Source organism: Mauremys mutica, chromosome 4 (genome assembly GCF_020497125.1).
Source record: "Mauremys mutica isolate MM-2020 ecotype Southern chromosome 4, ASM2049712v1, whole genome shotgun sequence".
In the NCBI taxonomy this organism is placed as follows: domain Eukaryota; kingdom Metazoa; phylum Chordata; order Testudines; family Geoemydidae; genus Mauremys; species Mauremys mutica.
Genome location: NC_059075.1, coordinates 158,703,856 through 158,720,226, shown reverse-complemented (window position 1 = coordinate 158,720,226; position 16,371 = coordinate 158,703,856). Strand labels below are relative to the sequence as shown.

Genomic DNA, 16,371 nt, shown 5'->3' with positions numbered 1-16,371 from the left:
AATTCAATCTCATTTCCTGCTTTCACAGGGGTACTGGATTTACAGTTCCAGGGGACACTGTAGACAGGACATATCTTTATTTTAGTTTGGCTTTTGACACAGGCCCCCATGACATTCTCACAGTGAACTAGGGAAATGTGGTGCACATAAAAGTGCTACAAAATGAGTGACAATGTTGTTGGAAGGCTGCACTCAGATAGTAACCATTAGCGGTTCACTGTCCAATGGGAGGATGTATACAATGGGGTGCCCGGGGGCCAGTCCTGGATCTGATATAGTCAATATTTTCACTCATTACTTGGATAACGGATTGGAGAGCATGCTGTCTAAATATGCAGATACCAGCAGCTGCGAGGGGCTGCAAGCGCGTTGGAGGCCAGGATTAGAATTCAAGGTAACATTTACAAACAGGAGAAGTGGGCTGAATGAACAAGATGAAATTCAATAAAGACAAGCGCAAAGTACTAGACTTAGGGAAGGAAAACCAAACGCACCACTACAAAGTGGGCACTAGCTGGTTAGGGGGCAGTACTACTGAAAATGGTCAGGAGCTATAGTGGTTCAAAAACTGAATCTGAGTCAATTGTGAAAAAACCTAATTAAGCACTGGACTAGATTAGCAAGAGAGGCAGTGGAATCCCCATCACTGGGGGTTTTTAAGGACGGGTCGGACAAACACCTCAGTGCCAGGGGCTGGACTAGCTGCCCTCTCACGGTACATTCCAGCCCTACAATTCTACGACTCTATGTGGGGGAAATGCTTGGCCACTTTATTACAGCACTGCCCGGCCCCTCCCACGAGCACTAAACCACCGAGACATTTTGAAACCCTCTCAGTAACAAAGTCTGGGAACCAGATGGGAGAGAAGCGCAGAAGAAAAGGAGTGACCCTGGGGGATTCTCCGACACTGCCCCCAGGGCAGCGCACTCCCAAAGCAGGGGGAACAGGGAGAGTCAGGAACTGGCTTTTCCTCTTCCTGCACCTCACCTTGCTCACAGGAAAGTGAATCTGCCCAGTTATTTGGTATCATGGACCTGTGGATCCTCCCCTTAGGCTCAGGGGAGGTTCTTTACCAGTGGGCAGGATCTGCCCACCAACTTCCTGGATACCAACAGAAAGATGCTGTAGTAAGTGTGTGGGGGCCAGTCAGAGATCTGGAAATCTCTCTCCCTAATTATTTCTCCCACTGCCCTTTTCAGTCTCTCTTTCCTTTTTCTCCTTGTGTCTCCCCTTCCCCTGTCTCTCCCCCTCTGGCTGACAGACAATCCTGGGGGTTTGCTCTCCTATGGCTAGATCGGCTCCTGCAATTGCTAAGGGGGGAGACATGTGGGGTGAGGAGGGGCTGTTTCTGCAGAATCACCCTCATACCCAGCCCAGGGGCGGCTCTAGAAAGTAGGCTGCCCCAAGCAGCGCGGTGCGCTGCGCCGCCCTTCCCCGGTCCCGCGGCGGGTCCCCTCTTCCCGCGGCTCCGGTTGAGCTCCCACCGGCATGCCTGCGGCAGGTCCACCGGAGCCCGGGACGAGAGGACCTGCCGCAGGCATGCCGGCGGGAGCTCAATTGGAGCCGCGGGAAGAGGGGACCCGCCGCAGTCATGCCTGCGGCAGGTCCGCTCGTCCCGGGCTCCAGTGGACCGGCCGCCGGCATGCCTGCGGCAGGTCCACCGGAGCCAAATGCCGCCCCCCCCGGGAAAGGGCCGCCCCACGCGCCTGCTTGGCACGCTGGGGTCTAGAGCCGCCCCTGACCCAGCCCCAGTTCCCTGAAGTCTCTATCAATTGCCTAGAGTCTCTGACTTAGAAATTGGTGTGGACGGAGCCTTGGGATGTCCTATGGGGCTAATTGCAACTGGAGGAAATCCTCACCTTGGCTGGGCACAGAGGAAGCTTTACTCACGATCACTCCCCAGCTGTGATCCCACTGCGGGAGCAGCAGCTGCTCAGCCTGCGCTCCCAGACCACAATTGGGGCAGCAGCATCTGAACCAGAAAGCTCAACCCCCAAAACCCTGAGGCAGAGACAGAGAGAAATTGAGTAACTTTCCCTCCTTTAGCAACAACTGAAACCCCCTCCCCACAGGGACACACCCTGATCTTATCTACCTCCCATGTTAATTTGGAGTCACTCCCTGTTCTGTCTTGCAGTGACTCCAGATTAACACGTCTCAGCGTGCAGCCCTAAGGATTCATCTGCTTGTTTGCATAGATAAACTCATATCTTTTCTTATAAGTATTTGATGTATTGTAATAGGTTTATTGATTTATATTAAAAATAAGTTTGGCTGTAATGCAAGAGACCTACAGGCTAAAATCCTGTCTGTTAAGCTAAGGCAAAGTCAGCATATGTATATTGTGACCCTTTAGACATCTAGATAGGTCATCTTTTCCTAGGAATGTAGAGACCTTTTACCTAAATCAATAAACAGTGAAGGATGGAAAAAGGGATTTTTAAAAGTTTTACCCACAGACTTAATAAGTACACCACAAGTCCATACATACCCCATATACTAGTATGTATGTGCGTACTGATGATGGGTAAGTGTACCCTAACATTTCTGGGGGGAAGCTATTTTATATGACACAAGTGCCGGAAATCCTCCCTCTTATTCCCAAGAACAAGGAAAGGATAAACAAATCCAGGAGTTGCTCAAACTCCTGGCTAGCAAATAGGTATCAGCGGCCTCTGTGGCTGGAACTGAAGGCGACCCCAGGATGTTTTTAAACGCACGAGTGGGGGGCCGACAGTGCAACATGTTAATAGACACAGCAGCCTCGGTATCAATAACCAGCCAAGATCTTCCCCTGACCTGTAGAACCATATGGATTGAAGGGGTGGAAGGTGGAAAATTAAAAGCAACCCTTAGCCAGGCAGTAGAAATAGATTTTGAAGATATGGTCACAGTCAGTCAAATCTGGGTTTGCCCTGAGCAGGGAGACACAATGTGCAGCACAGATCTCCTTAAGGAGCTCGTGGGAGTAACCAACCCCAGCGCTAGCTGCATTGAATGGGCCAAAGGGTCCAATTAGGAAAAATCATCTCAAAATATAGCCATGATTGCCAGTAATAGGTAATAATACCGGGGGGGGGGGAGTCTAGTAGAGACCCCGTGTTCCCTTCACCCTGAGGTGTGGGCAACAGATAAACAAGAGTGTGGGCTAGTAAACATGAAGCCTCTGTCTGTAGAAGGACCAACTCACAATGCCCACAGGCAGGATCCTATTAAACCCAAAGCCTTAGAGGCAGTTAAATATATAGTCACTAATGTAGAATCTAGAGGGGTAATTTAAAAAACCACCTCCACAACTAACTCCCCAGTTTGGCCCATCAGGAAGCCAGACGGGACCTGGAGGTTAACTATAGACTACACCCACCTTAACCGGGTGACTCCCAAGGCACATCCTATTGTGGCAAGCCCTGCCACTATTCTGAATTTGCTAACCCCAGGACACTCAGTATTCTCAGTCCTGGATGTAGCTAATGGATTTTGGAGTATTCCCCTTGCAAAGGAGAGTCAGGAGAAATTTGCATTTACAGTAGGAGACCAGCAGTACACTTGGACCCGAGTACCTCAGGGGTTCCATAATTCTCCCTCCATCTTCCACAGGACAATGGCAGAAGTAATAGCACGAGTGCCTTTGGAAGGGGATACTGTGATACTACAGTATGTAAATAATTTGCTAATTGCCAGTTCAAATAAAAAGGACCATTTAAAAACCCTAGACAGACTGTTTATATATCTTTGCATGGCAGGACTTAAATTAAGCCCAAAGAACGCTCAATTGCAATTGCAGAAAATTTTATACCTAGGGCATAACATCTCCAAGGAAGAGAAGGCACTCACAGTAGACAAAAAGCAGGCAATTTTAGAGTTAAAGAAACCACGGACAGCTAAGGAAGTCTGGAAGGTCGTGGGACTCCTTAATTTCTGTAGAACCTATATACCGGAGCACTCAAGAGATGGTGGAACCATTTCAAAACCTCACTGGAGGGGGAAAGCCTGCAAATGAGTTAGTAATATGGGGTACACAACAAGAGGAGGCATTTATAAAAATAAAACAGGCTTTAGCCTCCGCCCGCAGCCTGGGCTTACCCGATATGGGAAAGCCATTCCACCTTTACTGCAGCCACAGCCGGACCCAGTACTCAGCTGTGCTAAGCCAGCTTCAGGGAGCATACTTAAAACCCCTGTATCCCAGGGATTACCAGAGTTCATAGCAGCTCCTTGAGCTGTGAAAGCTTGTGAATCATACACTGTCACAGGGAAATTCGTGCTCCATACACCCCATACACTCATTGATCTCCTTAACAGATGCCCAGAGGAGTCAGTGGGCATCAACATTGTGCTTGCAAAACCCTAACTTCTCCATAGTAAAAAACAAAAAAAAATGTAGCCAAATGTCTGAACATAAAGGGAGAGGTACACGCATGTCTTATAGAGAAGAGGAAGTGTTGGGAAGAATTTAAAAAAAGCCATTAAAAATCCAAATATAGCTTTGTATGTAAATAAATCAAGAGAACATAAAATTGGAGTGCCACATACAGAATGGGCAGTGGTACTCGGTGATGGGAAAGTGATAGCCTTGCTTCTTGGGCTGACTTTGATCCTTCCATCTGACCTGAAGCTAACAGCCCTCACTGAACATTTGAGAGCAGGGGAAAGCAAGAAGCTCACTGTATACACAGACAGCAGATATGCATTTGGAGTAGTGCGTGACTACATGGACGTGTGGTCACACAGGGGTTTTATAACAACAACTGGCAAGCAAATTAATAATATGAAAGCAATTCAAGGCCTAACAGAAGCTGCCAAACTACCATCAGAACTAGCAGTAGTAAAAATAAAAGCACACAATTAAATCTCAAGTAAAAAACAAACAAAAAAATTGCACAAGCAAGTCCTATTAAGATTTGTGCAGCTAGAGTGCCAAAAAAGGAAGTAAATTTTAAAAAGCTATATGCAACCATAAGCCCAGAAAAGAAAGTTAAAAAGAACAAGGCTGTGTGTATAAAAACCACCTCTGGTATGGGCCGGGGGGGGGGGGAGGAGCTGGTAGCCCCGGAGTGCATACGGACTCTACTGCGCCATGGCATCCACTCTCCAGCTCCTCTGAGGTAGAGACAAATGAGGGCTGCCCTGAAATACTGGTGGTGGCCAGCCATAAAAAAAAAATGCTTTACAATTTCTCAAAAAATGTGTAACATAGGCACTAGTAAATGTGGGTAAAAAAAAAGAAGTGCCTCTGATTCACCAACCACGACCAGAGGGACTGTGGCAAAATTTGCAAATTGATTTTACTGGACCCTTGCCACAAAGCAGAGGGTACACTTACATTTTGGAAACTATTGACACCTTTGCCCAATGGGTAGAGGCATTCCCAACCAAGAACTGTACTGCCACAACAATATTTCTTTTGCTAGGATTCGAGCTAATACCCAGATTAAGTTTGCCACTGTCAACATACGCTGACCAAGGAACTCACTTTACAGGGTGAGTAATAAAAGAGGCATGTAAAGCACTAGGAATAAAGCAAAAATTCCATATACCATACCACCCTGAAAGCTCAAAAATAATCAAAAACAATAAACAAAACAATAAAAACAGCCTTAACAAAAGCAATACTGAATACAGGAGAAGGATGGGCTCCTGTGCTTCCTGCTATGTTGTATCAAATCAAAGAAAGCCTAAATAGGCTGACTCAACTGACACCCTTTGAGCTAATGACACAAAGAGCAAGGAGAATGCCTAGCACTGTGACCCTCCCTGCAGGCAGATCTGGGCTTTTTGCAGACAGGCTGCAAAACTACATCAAGGCATTGGACATAGAGTTAAAGAATTTATACAACCCAGTAGAAAAAACAAACAAACCGAGCTGAATAATAATAGCAGTCTAGACAAACCTGCATTTAAAGTTGGGAATTTAGTAATGTGTCGCATTTATCCAGGGGTTAAAGGAATTTCTAAAGCCAAGATGGCAAGGCCCTATAAAGGTCCTTCTAACTACTAATACATGTGCAAAGATTAAAGGAAAATTTAAAACATTTTGGCATCACCAAAATCAGTTAAAATTGTTTAATTCAGCATCTGTCAATACTAACAATGCTTCCACGGGTGAACAAGAGGAGAAGGAAGAAGGACTGAAGGGTGACCAGGACAACCAGAGCGACCATGGGGAGGCTTCTGCTGTGTCTCCTGCTGTCCCTGTGATGCATGAGGAAGGACGCAAGTCATGTGCCATGTGAAAAGGAGGACTGGGAATGGGTCACTAACCCCCCTCCTCCAGGTTTGCTGTGCTTTAATTGCCGTACTAAGGAAACACTTTAACTTGTCCAAAACACGTGCAGTGGCCAATAAACAAATCTGGCCAGAAGTAAAGGTGGCACTGTGGTTAGGACACGAGCGCACAGTAGAAATCAAGAAGGTCCAAATAAAATCACACACTGATACTCACAAAAACAGGGAGGCTAGTAACATTACAATTTTGATAACAACCGACTGCCCTGTTATCCGCTGGTGTCAGGTACCGGAGATTACGGACTTGTTGGAAGGAATCATGGAAGCGTATGAGCTACCCCTTTGAACAGGGCGAAGCGCTTTGATGATGCTGTGGCCCCCTGAGATGAACAGTGTCTATACTTAATGCAACCAGTGTCCAAATTACCTTTAAAGGGGGAACAGCTGCGTACTACTAGTGAAGGGTACTACAAGGTCTTGGGCTATGCCTCATTTGAGCACAACTACATGGCATATTGCCACAAAGGCTTGGGAGGGAACACACAGACCTCGATACTGGAATTTGTGTGGAATTTTGGGAGAAAGAAACCAAACACTCATCATGCGCCAATTATACCGACATGGTACCTGTGGAGGTTGGACTTGCTGATTCAGGATGGAGTTTACCACTTAAAGCACGGATGCAGGTAACCCCAAAAGCATGGCACATATTTGTTAAATGATGGCCCAAATTAGAATGTCAACAACTGGTAACAATTAACTGGGTTATCGGAGACAGAGTGGAAACACCCAATTGTGTGTCATGCCCTGAACAAATCCCTCTTCCAGAACCAGGATTATAATGATAGGACCAGCACTACCGGTCCTCACCTCAGTGGTATTCCACATTTACAGGGTCGAGGTGCGTATTCCTTTAGAGGTAGTGAACAGACAATATGCAAAGGTCAGGCCTCAAATGAGTAGAAACATTACTAGCCTAACAAACGAAATTGGTGAGTGCTTAATTAGACAGAGGAGGGGATTACTAGATATCATTGCAGGATGGTTTGGTGCAGGTAATTCTGTTTGCAACACCTATACCATAGCACACCAAGCTGAAAGGAAGGACCAGCTGGAATCAAGGGTGGCAGATGCTATAATCTCTAATGCCCAGGGAGGACTAGATACTATTAAGGCCAGTCGATTTATCCTAGACAGCTTATAGGATCTCTCAAACTCTGTATCCACCTCATCAGATATAACAAAATACCTGGGCTAAGAAGTCACCAGTCTGCTAATAAATGGGACAAAAATAAAGGCACTACAGGAGAGTTGTAGGAGAGCAGGACAAATTTTGGTCCTCATCACACAGGGAATTGTAACCGATCTCCTCAATGGCCGGGTCCACCCAGCCCTTATGGAAGCGGTGGAACCCTATATCCCGTCCCCAGCAACTGCCCAGAACCACTCCATCAAGCTAAATGGAAAGCCCTGCCCCTCGAGACATCCATCCGTGTGCATGACGGTCCCCCGAAGGTCAACCATGACTGTTGATGGGACGCGGCTCCACCGTACTGCATCAATGATGGGTAACCTGACATGGGATCCAGAATGGCACTACGGCAGTAAGTATCTCGAGGAGTGGCTACAGGCCCTGCAGGCGAAAATCGAGGAGTTGGTGTCCGAGGCCCAGAGGCATATTGGGGAAGGCCATCTGACGTACATTCAGATAGGGAAAACCACGGACTGGGCCCATGTGAAGCACTCGAAGGGAAAGAACCAGGCCGTGGATTATGGGCGATGCCATCTCAGGTGATCAAGTCCCCTGGGGACGGATCTCGGTGCTATTTTGTCAAGTTATGTGGGGAGTCTATCCTGACATTCCTGATGGTACTGGTGCTTTCCAGCAACTCCGCAGTAGGCTGAGTACATTAAAATTGGTATATGTGACCTGGCGGGTTAGGGAACCCTAGGGTCAAGAGGAGGGACTGAAGGGTTAAAATCCATGTGCATTTTATATAACAACCTGGTATGTGGATTGTGTCAGCTCTTTTCCAGACCCAAACTCCAGAGTATGGTCAAGGGACCAGAGGCCTAGAAAATAGTGATCAGCTAAGAGAAGCAGAATAAACAAAAGATAACCTTGCTTTGCCAAAATAAACCTAGTCAGCAAATTGCCAGGTGTTAGAGCCAAGAACTGAATAATTGTGTCTTACTCAGAGTTGCAGATTGAACAAAGAAGCCCTGTTTCGGTTGTTTGTTTATAGGGAGACGTTCTTCCCACAGATCCAACCTTGAGTTTATGAAAGGTTGGCGCATGTCATTATAAGATATGGCATCCTCCCACCTTCCTTTCCCAGGGTCCGATGCCTGCCTTAAAACACAGAGGAGACAATCTCTATTGCCATATACTTTCACTGTTTCTTTGTTTTAACTCCTAGGAATATATCTGCTTGACAATCAGAGGAGCTACTCCATTCCTATGTACCCCAAATCAGAATTCAACATTGATCAAATGTTATTAGGATAAAATAGCAAGTTAACATTTAATTAATACTTATATAACTTAAGACCATGGGCAGAGACATTATGTAACCTGTTAACCATTGGCTAATGTGCTATCTTGTCTTGCGGCCAGACCTATCCCGGGGTGTGGAACTGCCTACCCTGTCACTTTCCCCCGCCCATGGAAAAGCCATATATTCTATTGTAATCAATTGATTGACAGTGTCTCTGAGCCTAATAAGCAAGGTGACACTCTGCCAGCACCGTGTGTAATAAACTCCTATGCTTCACCTCTACATGGTGTGGACTTATGTCCTTCAGTTGTAAAACCTTTACCTCCTCAATAACTAATTCAACTTCCCTGAAACACGGGACACCTTATGGAACTTGGGGAGACAAAGCCAGTTGTAATAATTGGATAATGGGGGGAAGTTTAACCTTATACAAACTTGAATATGAGGCTGAAGGATGATATGAGGTACTCATTATAGCTACCTTTCAAAGCAAAACAGGAAGAGCGATTTACTCTTTATAATATGCATGACATAACCCAACTGTTTAATAAGACTCAACAGAAAATGAAACAGTTAATCGCTTTAAACAATGATCAGCACAGGGATCAACATTTAGGAAAAGAGATTATATGCTCTGTATATGGAGAATATGTCGTGAGTACAATCACCAATGCACTACAATCCTTAAGATTGGGAAGAGTTCCTGACTTACCGTATATACTCGATCATAAGCCAGTCTGTTTATAAGCCAACCCCCCGCAAAATGGGTAAGTACAAATGGAAAAAATTTTATGACCCATTCATAAGCCAATGCTATAAGTCAGGGGTCAGCAAACTTTGGCTCCTGGGCCATCACGGAGATAAACCTAAGTTAACAAAGTGTCCCGGTGCAGCAGCTGCTTACCCTGATGGGCTGGGACAGCAACAGGTGGGGAAATTTTTTTGGGGGGGGGGAAGCTGGGGGTCAGGAGAGTAACCCCCTATGACCCACCTTTCTTGCCTACATTCCCCCACTACAGTTACAGCTAAAATCGTTACTGGCCCACAAGGAGACCCACTTTATACCAATTACTAATGATATGGACAAAGCCCAACAAGTTACTACCCAATTAATGAATAAAGGGAATGAGACTGAAACAATTGGAATCAATGTCCTTATTTTCGGTTGCCTGCAGCACGGATCCAACAAACCCAAGTCAAAACCTAGACAGACACCACGTGGGGAGGCACATGAATGTGGGTCCGTGGTGCCCATTCCAGACACTCGCCAAAACCTACCCAGGTATGAAACTGGCGCTGAACCAGTCTGCCCCCCCCGACCCCCCATTTCACACCCTCTGCCCCTCCCCCACCTGACCCCCCCATTTCACACCCTTTGGCCCCTCCCCCGCGGCTGATTTTCCAGCCCCCCCGCCTGACCCCCCCATTTCACACCCTCTGCCCCTCCCCCACCCCCGACTCCGGGAGTCTCGGTCCGCCCCACACGCGCGGCTGCCCCCGGGGTCTCTCCGCCAATCAGCGAGCGGGCCGGGACCCCCACGCGCACCGCGACCCCCTCCGCCCGGCGCTGGGCCCACGTCACTTCCGGCCCGAGGTGAGCCAGGATCGGGGCGCGACCGCTCGCTCGAGCCCAGCCTGGCCCCGCCCTGCGGACGCGGCGTCACCGGCTCACACCCAGGAAGCGGATTCGGCGGCGGCCGCCTGGGTTGGGACTGCGCGGGCGCGCGGACAACGCCCGGCGCATGCTCAGTGGCACCCGCTGAAGCCGCTGCGCCCTCACGCTGCCCTGACTAGGCCAGAAACTCCCCTGGGGGGGGGTCGCTGCCCAAATAGTGGAGACCCGCCCCCCCGCCGGAGTCACTGCGGCAGCTGGGGGGCGGGACATCGGACACTGCCCCAGGGGGCTGCCCGAGCTCATCTCCCCCCCCCACGTGTGGGGCTGAGGGACACACCCAGGGCACTGGCCCATGTGGCCACAATGGTCCTTCTCCTCTTGGGGGAGGGGGGCAGGGCCACCCCATCATTGCAGCCACAGAGGGAGGAGACACACCGGGCAGCGGGTCAGGGTCTGGGCCCAGCAGGGTGGCACTGCCCAGGCTTCCCGCTCCCTGCGGCTGCCCAGCTGCGGGTAGAGAAGCCCAGCAGGGCAGGGCGGGTCCCTGGCGTATGGCGCTCAAGGTTGCCCCTGACCGGGGCAGCCCTAGAGAGGCTGCTGGCCTTGTCCATGCCTCCTGCTCAGACGATTCCCAGTCTGGGGGCCCAGGGGGATGATTTATTGCCCTCATCACCTCTGGCAGTTAATGTTCAGCCTCAGCTGTGCCCCGCCACATGCTTTTACCCCTGCCTTTTCTATCCAGATACCGTAATAGGCCCCATCACCATCATACCTGGGAGCAGCCATCTCCTGCCCTGGCTTGTCAGCTCTGAAACCCTTTAGGTCCCTCTCACAATGTACCATCCTTTTTCTTGTTCATCCCACGTCATGGAGCCAGTACCTGGAGCATGCATGGGGAGAGGTGTCGATGATACGCGTTCAGCTCCAGCTAGTGCAGCCCTTTTTATAGTAACTTACAATAACACCCCTAAGTAATTGTCGTCTGGCTTTGACCAAACTGTTGCCGGCACTCAGTGCCCGAGGTGGCAGTGGTTGAGTTCGTTGCCCGGTGTGCGCCACTCCAAAAGGACACACCAGGATGGAGAAGCAAACAGAACTTTATTTGAGATATCAAATAGGCGTCAGGAGCCACACAGGGCTCAAATCAAAACCGTGCGAAACAAACAACTCACATACCTTTTATACTTTAACCAAAACAGTAACTTGTTACAATGTTTATGACATGAACATTACCCACCCAGAACCAAGTCTGCCTAGCTACTAACCAGTTCTTACTAGTTTCTTTCTTCTAGAAGGAGTAGCCCCTTTCACAAGGGCAACTCGGGGTCAAACATGGAGTCTAGAGGAGAGTTGGTATACTATGGCTCAGAGCAAGAGGACTTCATCGGCTCTCATGGCCTTCCATCCTTTTGAGTTACCTGGATTATGCCAAGTGCATCCCCAACAACCATATCTACATTTTGTCTATTTTAATTAAAATAACTTCAATAAAAATGTTAAATAGCCAATGAGAGTGTAGAAGGTAACTTGTGTAAGTATAATTTTAAACATTAAGAAGGAAGGTACTGTACAGCTGCGGTCAGGCTTAGGTTCTGAGGAATTACAAGTGTCGGTTACAAGGTTCATAAGATACATACATAACACAACCACCATAGACCCAGATTGGGGTGCGGGCATTTTTAAAACCACAGCGGGTAAGTGATCTCAGGTACACCACCCATAGAATGTATCCAGAGTCCAAGTCATTGATTATACCTGGGGACAGCAACCTTTCAGCAGTGGTGTGCCGAGTCTTCGTTTTAATTTAAGGTTTCGAGTGCTGGTAATACTTTTTCATGTTTTTTAGAAGGTCTCTATAAGTCTCTATATTATTTAACTAAACTACTGTTGTATTGTAAAAGAAACAAGGTTTTCAAAATGTTTAAGAAGCTTAATTTTAAATTAAATTAAAATGTTGATCTTACGCCGCTGGCCCGCTCAACCCACTTCTAGTCTGGGGTTCTTTTCACCTAGGCCAGCAATGGGCTGAGCGAGGCCTGTGGTCGGGACCCCGGCTGGCAATAGTCAGGCAGCCAGAATCCCAGACTAGCAGCTGTCTGGGTGGGGCCACTGGCCAGGACCCTAGACCCGCAGCGGGCTGAGCAGCTCAGCCTACTGCCGCTCAGGGGTTCCATCTGTGGGCTCCTGCCAGCTGACATCCCTGCTGCCAGACCCACTCAGCTCGCTGCCAGTCTGGAGTCCTGGTCCTCTCCACATACAGCGGGTAGCTACCTTCTCCCTGGTTCTGGCCCATTCTCTTCCTCTGTCTGCACTGAGCTGAGAGTGGGAATGCACTGAGCACAGGATGAGGGTGAAGGGTCTGGCCAGGAGATACAATGAGGGAGGGGGCTCAGGATTGGAGCAGGAGGTTTGGGTGTGGGGCACTTACCTGGGCAGCTTCCATTTGGTGTGAGGGGTACAGGCGGGAAGGTGTGTAGGGGTGTGTGCAGTAGCTCCCATTTGGTGCTGAGGGTGGGGGGTGAATGGGGATGTGGGGGGGTGCCAGAGTCAGGGCTGGGGTCATGGGTGGGGGTGAAGCAGTCAAGCAGAAGGCTGGCTGTGTATGAGGGGGGCTCAGGGGAGGGGCCTGGGGGTGCGTGCAGAGCACAGGCCTGGTGTGTGTGCGGGGCTCTGGGCAGAGGGCTGTGTGTGTGTGTGTGGGGACTCAGGGAACAGGGCTCCCCCCACTCCTGCGGCCCCCAGCCAGCTCACCTACTCGGGGCCCCATGGCACACTGCACAAGCGCAACTAGCGACTGCGGCAAGAGAGTCCCTTCTGGCTGTGTCTGGAGGAGCTGCCCCTGGCGGCACATAACCCCGCAGTATACGAGCTCCTCACCCCAGGGCTCTCTGGCCACCACCAATTCCCACTCGCCCACACCTGCTACGTGCTCAGCGCCACCAGGCCACTGAGCTCTCTGCTCCTCCCAGCTCACGAACAGCAGGTACCGAGCCATGGCCGCAGCTGGGCGCCTCCTCCCAGGGACGCTCAGCAGCTGTCACTGCTGCTGCTGCTGCCAGCCTCTCCCGCCTCCACCATCCCTGCTCCCCCTTCCTGCCGCTGGGAGTCGGGTCCGGGTCCAGCAGCAAACCTGCTCCCCCGGAACGCTGCCAATCCACCATGGCCAACTATACCAAGGTGGCTCAGGTGAGCTGGCCCCTCCACGCCCCCGGGGCAGGGCTCCTCGCCGGGTGAGGTGACGAAGGAGCCCATGGCCAAGCCACTGAGGTGGCTCCTCTCTCGGGGGGCGCAGGCTCTGCCCCTCACTGGCTTTATGTCCTTGGGACTCCGGCAGGCAGCAGTGTGCCATTAAAGATCTGCTCACATGCCACAGGTTGCTGACCCTTGCACTATACCAATACTAAGTACATGGGTGGGGTGAGTCCCTTGATTTGTCAAGGAAAGAAGGAAGTGGGTTATTTCCCTGACCGGTGTTCTCAATTACTCTACCTGGTACTGACAGTGTCGAACGGCACCGTGACGTCCACCATGAGAATCTTCTTCTTTTCCGTATCTATCACGATGTTGGGTCACAGTTGGCTGTCCATGCCGAGGATGGCGGGATCGATGGTGAGCTTCCCCAGGGACGGCGGGATGGCTTTCACCACCCCGTTCTGGATGGTGCTGTGGCATTACCGGCAGGCTCCGGAGTAGTGCTGACATCCACACAGGATGTGGGACAGGGTCTCATTGAAGTAGCCCCACTTCCTGCAGCACGTGTCCCGGTTGCCACAGCAGACGGCACCGTTGAGCAATAAGTGTGTAACAAAGTGGGGGATTTTCTGGTTTCGTTCCTTGTTTTTTCCAATGGTTTGCATGCAGAGGGCGTGTGACTCAGTTTCCCTGGGTGTTACTGGGTTAACGAGATGAGGCCAGAGGGAGTTTTTTGTTACAGAGGACCAGCGAGGGAACTTGAGGCCCCAACTGATGGCCTGGAGAATGGATACCCCAGCGACTGGCAACCCAGAGGCCCAGCTCAGGAGTCCCAACTGGTTCTAGCCAGTGGGAAGACAATAGGTCACTAGGGTCCTCTCTCCACAGCCCAACAGCCAGTTCCAGCCAGTGGGGGCTGGAGGAGAGGAGAGGAGGCCCAGGTGACCCTGATTACCTAGAGAGAAGACAATGGACAGAGACATGGCTTGGGGCCCATGATATCAAATGCCCAGCCGGGAAGCAGGGGGGTTCAGGACTGGAGAGACAGAGAGCAGGCAGAGCCCCCCTGGATGCAGGGGAGACTTGGATGTGCTGTGCTGAGGAAGGCCAGGCCTAAGGCTCTGAGAGTTTCCTATGTTGGGTTCAAAAGCTCAATAAACCCTCCTGTGTTATGCTGGCTGAGTGTCACTCCGGGCTAGAAAACAGGGTTGCATCAACTCCTTCGGGGGTGAGGAGGCCCTGGCGGTCCAGAGCAAGTGGACTCCCTGAGGGGGCCCATAGCAAGAGACGGGTGTGCTAAGGCTCAGAGTGGTGCAGTTCCAGGAGGTGGAGGAGCTGAACACCCAAGAGAGAGTGGAACCCTGACAAAGGCTGTCTCACTGAAGGGGGTTCCCCCCAGGGACCGCACAGGGACAAGAGTGGCCACGACAGATAAGCATTTCCTAATGGAGCAACAGTGATACCAGATGGGGGAATGCAGAAGACATTTTCCTCCTAGAGCAACAGTGACACTGGGTGGGCACTCCAAGTAATACACAAACCATTTCCCTTATGAAGGGACAGTGATAAGAAAGCATTTCCCTCAGGCCAACTGTGGCACTCATGGTGACCTGTCACAGTAATGCACAAAGCATCAGACACTCCAAACACGTGAGAAAAACAGAGAAATTGGGATTGATTTTGGCTTAATTGGCTGACAATTGCCTGTTGGCTAGTGTTTGGCTGCTGGCTTCTTGCTTGTTTACCTTGCAGCTTGCTTCTTCTTTTTAATGCACAGAGCAGTTCCTGCGTGGAGCTACAGTGACACCATGTGGCCACACAGGGTAATGCACAGAGCATTTATCTCAGAGGAACAGTGACACCGTCTGGCCACACAGGGTAATGCACAGAGCAGTTCCTGCATGGAGCTACAGTGACACCGTGTGGCCACGCAGGGTAAAGCAGAGAGCATTTCTCTCAGAGGAACAGTGACACCGTATGGCCACGCAGGGTTATACACAGAGCATTTATCTCAGAGGAACAGTGACACTGTGTGCCCACGCAGGGTAATGCACAGAGCAGTTCCTGTGTGGAGCTACAGTGACACCGTGTGGCCACGCAGTGTCACTGTTGCTCCATGAGCGAAATGCTCTGTGCGTTACCCCGCGTGGCCACACGGTGTCACTGTTGCTCCACGCAGGAAATGCTCTGTGCATTACCCCGCGTGGCCACACGGTGTCACTGTTGCTCCACACAGGAAATGCTCTGTGCGTTACCCCCGCGTGGCCACACGGTGTCATTATTGCTCCATGCGGGAACTGCTCTGTGTCTTACCCCACATGGCCACACGGTGTCACTAGTTATTTCCCTCATGAAGCCACAGAGGGGTCAGGGGTCAGCAACCTCCAGCAGCCGTGTGCCAAAGGTTGTTTAATAGGCAGCAGGTTTAAAACAAATAAAAGGAAGTTCTTCTTCACGCAGCGCACAGTCAACTTGTGGAACTCCTTACCTGAGGAGGTTGTGAAGGCTAGGACTATAACAATGTTTAAAAGGGGACTGGATAAATTCATGGTGGCTAAGTCCATAAATGGCTATTAGCCAGGATGGGTAAGAATGGTGTCCCTTGCCTCTGTTCGTCAGAGGATGGAGATGGATGGCAGGAGAGAGATCACTTGATCATTGCCTGTTAGGTTCACTCCCTCAGGGGCACTTGGCATTGGCCACTGTCAGTAGACAGATACTGGGCTAGATGGACCTTTGGTCTGACCCGGTACGGCCTTTCTTATGTTCTTATGTAAAGATGTCACGGGAGCCGATTTTCAATGGCACGCGGCTGCCTGCTGAGACTCCAGGGTGCCATT

The 16,371-nt window shown here is 50.2% G+C and overlaps 1 protein-coding gene across 1 annotated transcript in view; it reads left to right on the top strand.

Annotated features, from left to right (window-relative positions):
• LOC123369186 (double C2-like domain-containing protein alpha) overlaps nucleotides 1–8,021 on the top strand; it is a 41,173-nt gene extending 33,152 nt beyond the window's left edge. The window contains exon 8 of the mRNA XM_045014544.1: nucleotides 7,618–8,021. Within this exon, the coding sequence (XP_044870479.1) occupies nucleotides 7,618–8,021 (404 nt within the window). The remainder of the gene's footprint in view (nucleotides 1–7,617) is intronic.
• The last annotated feature ends 8,350 nt before the right edge of the window (nucleotides 8,022–16,371 follow it).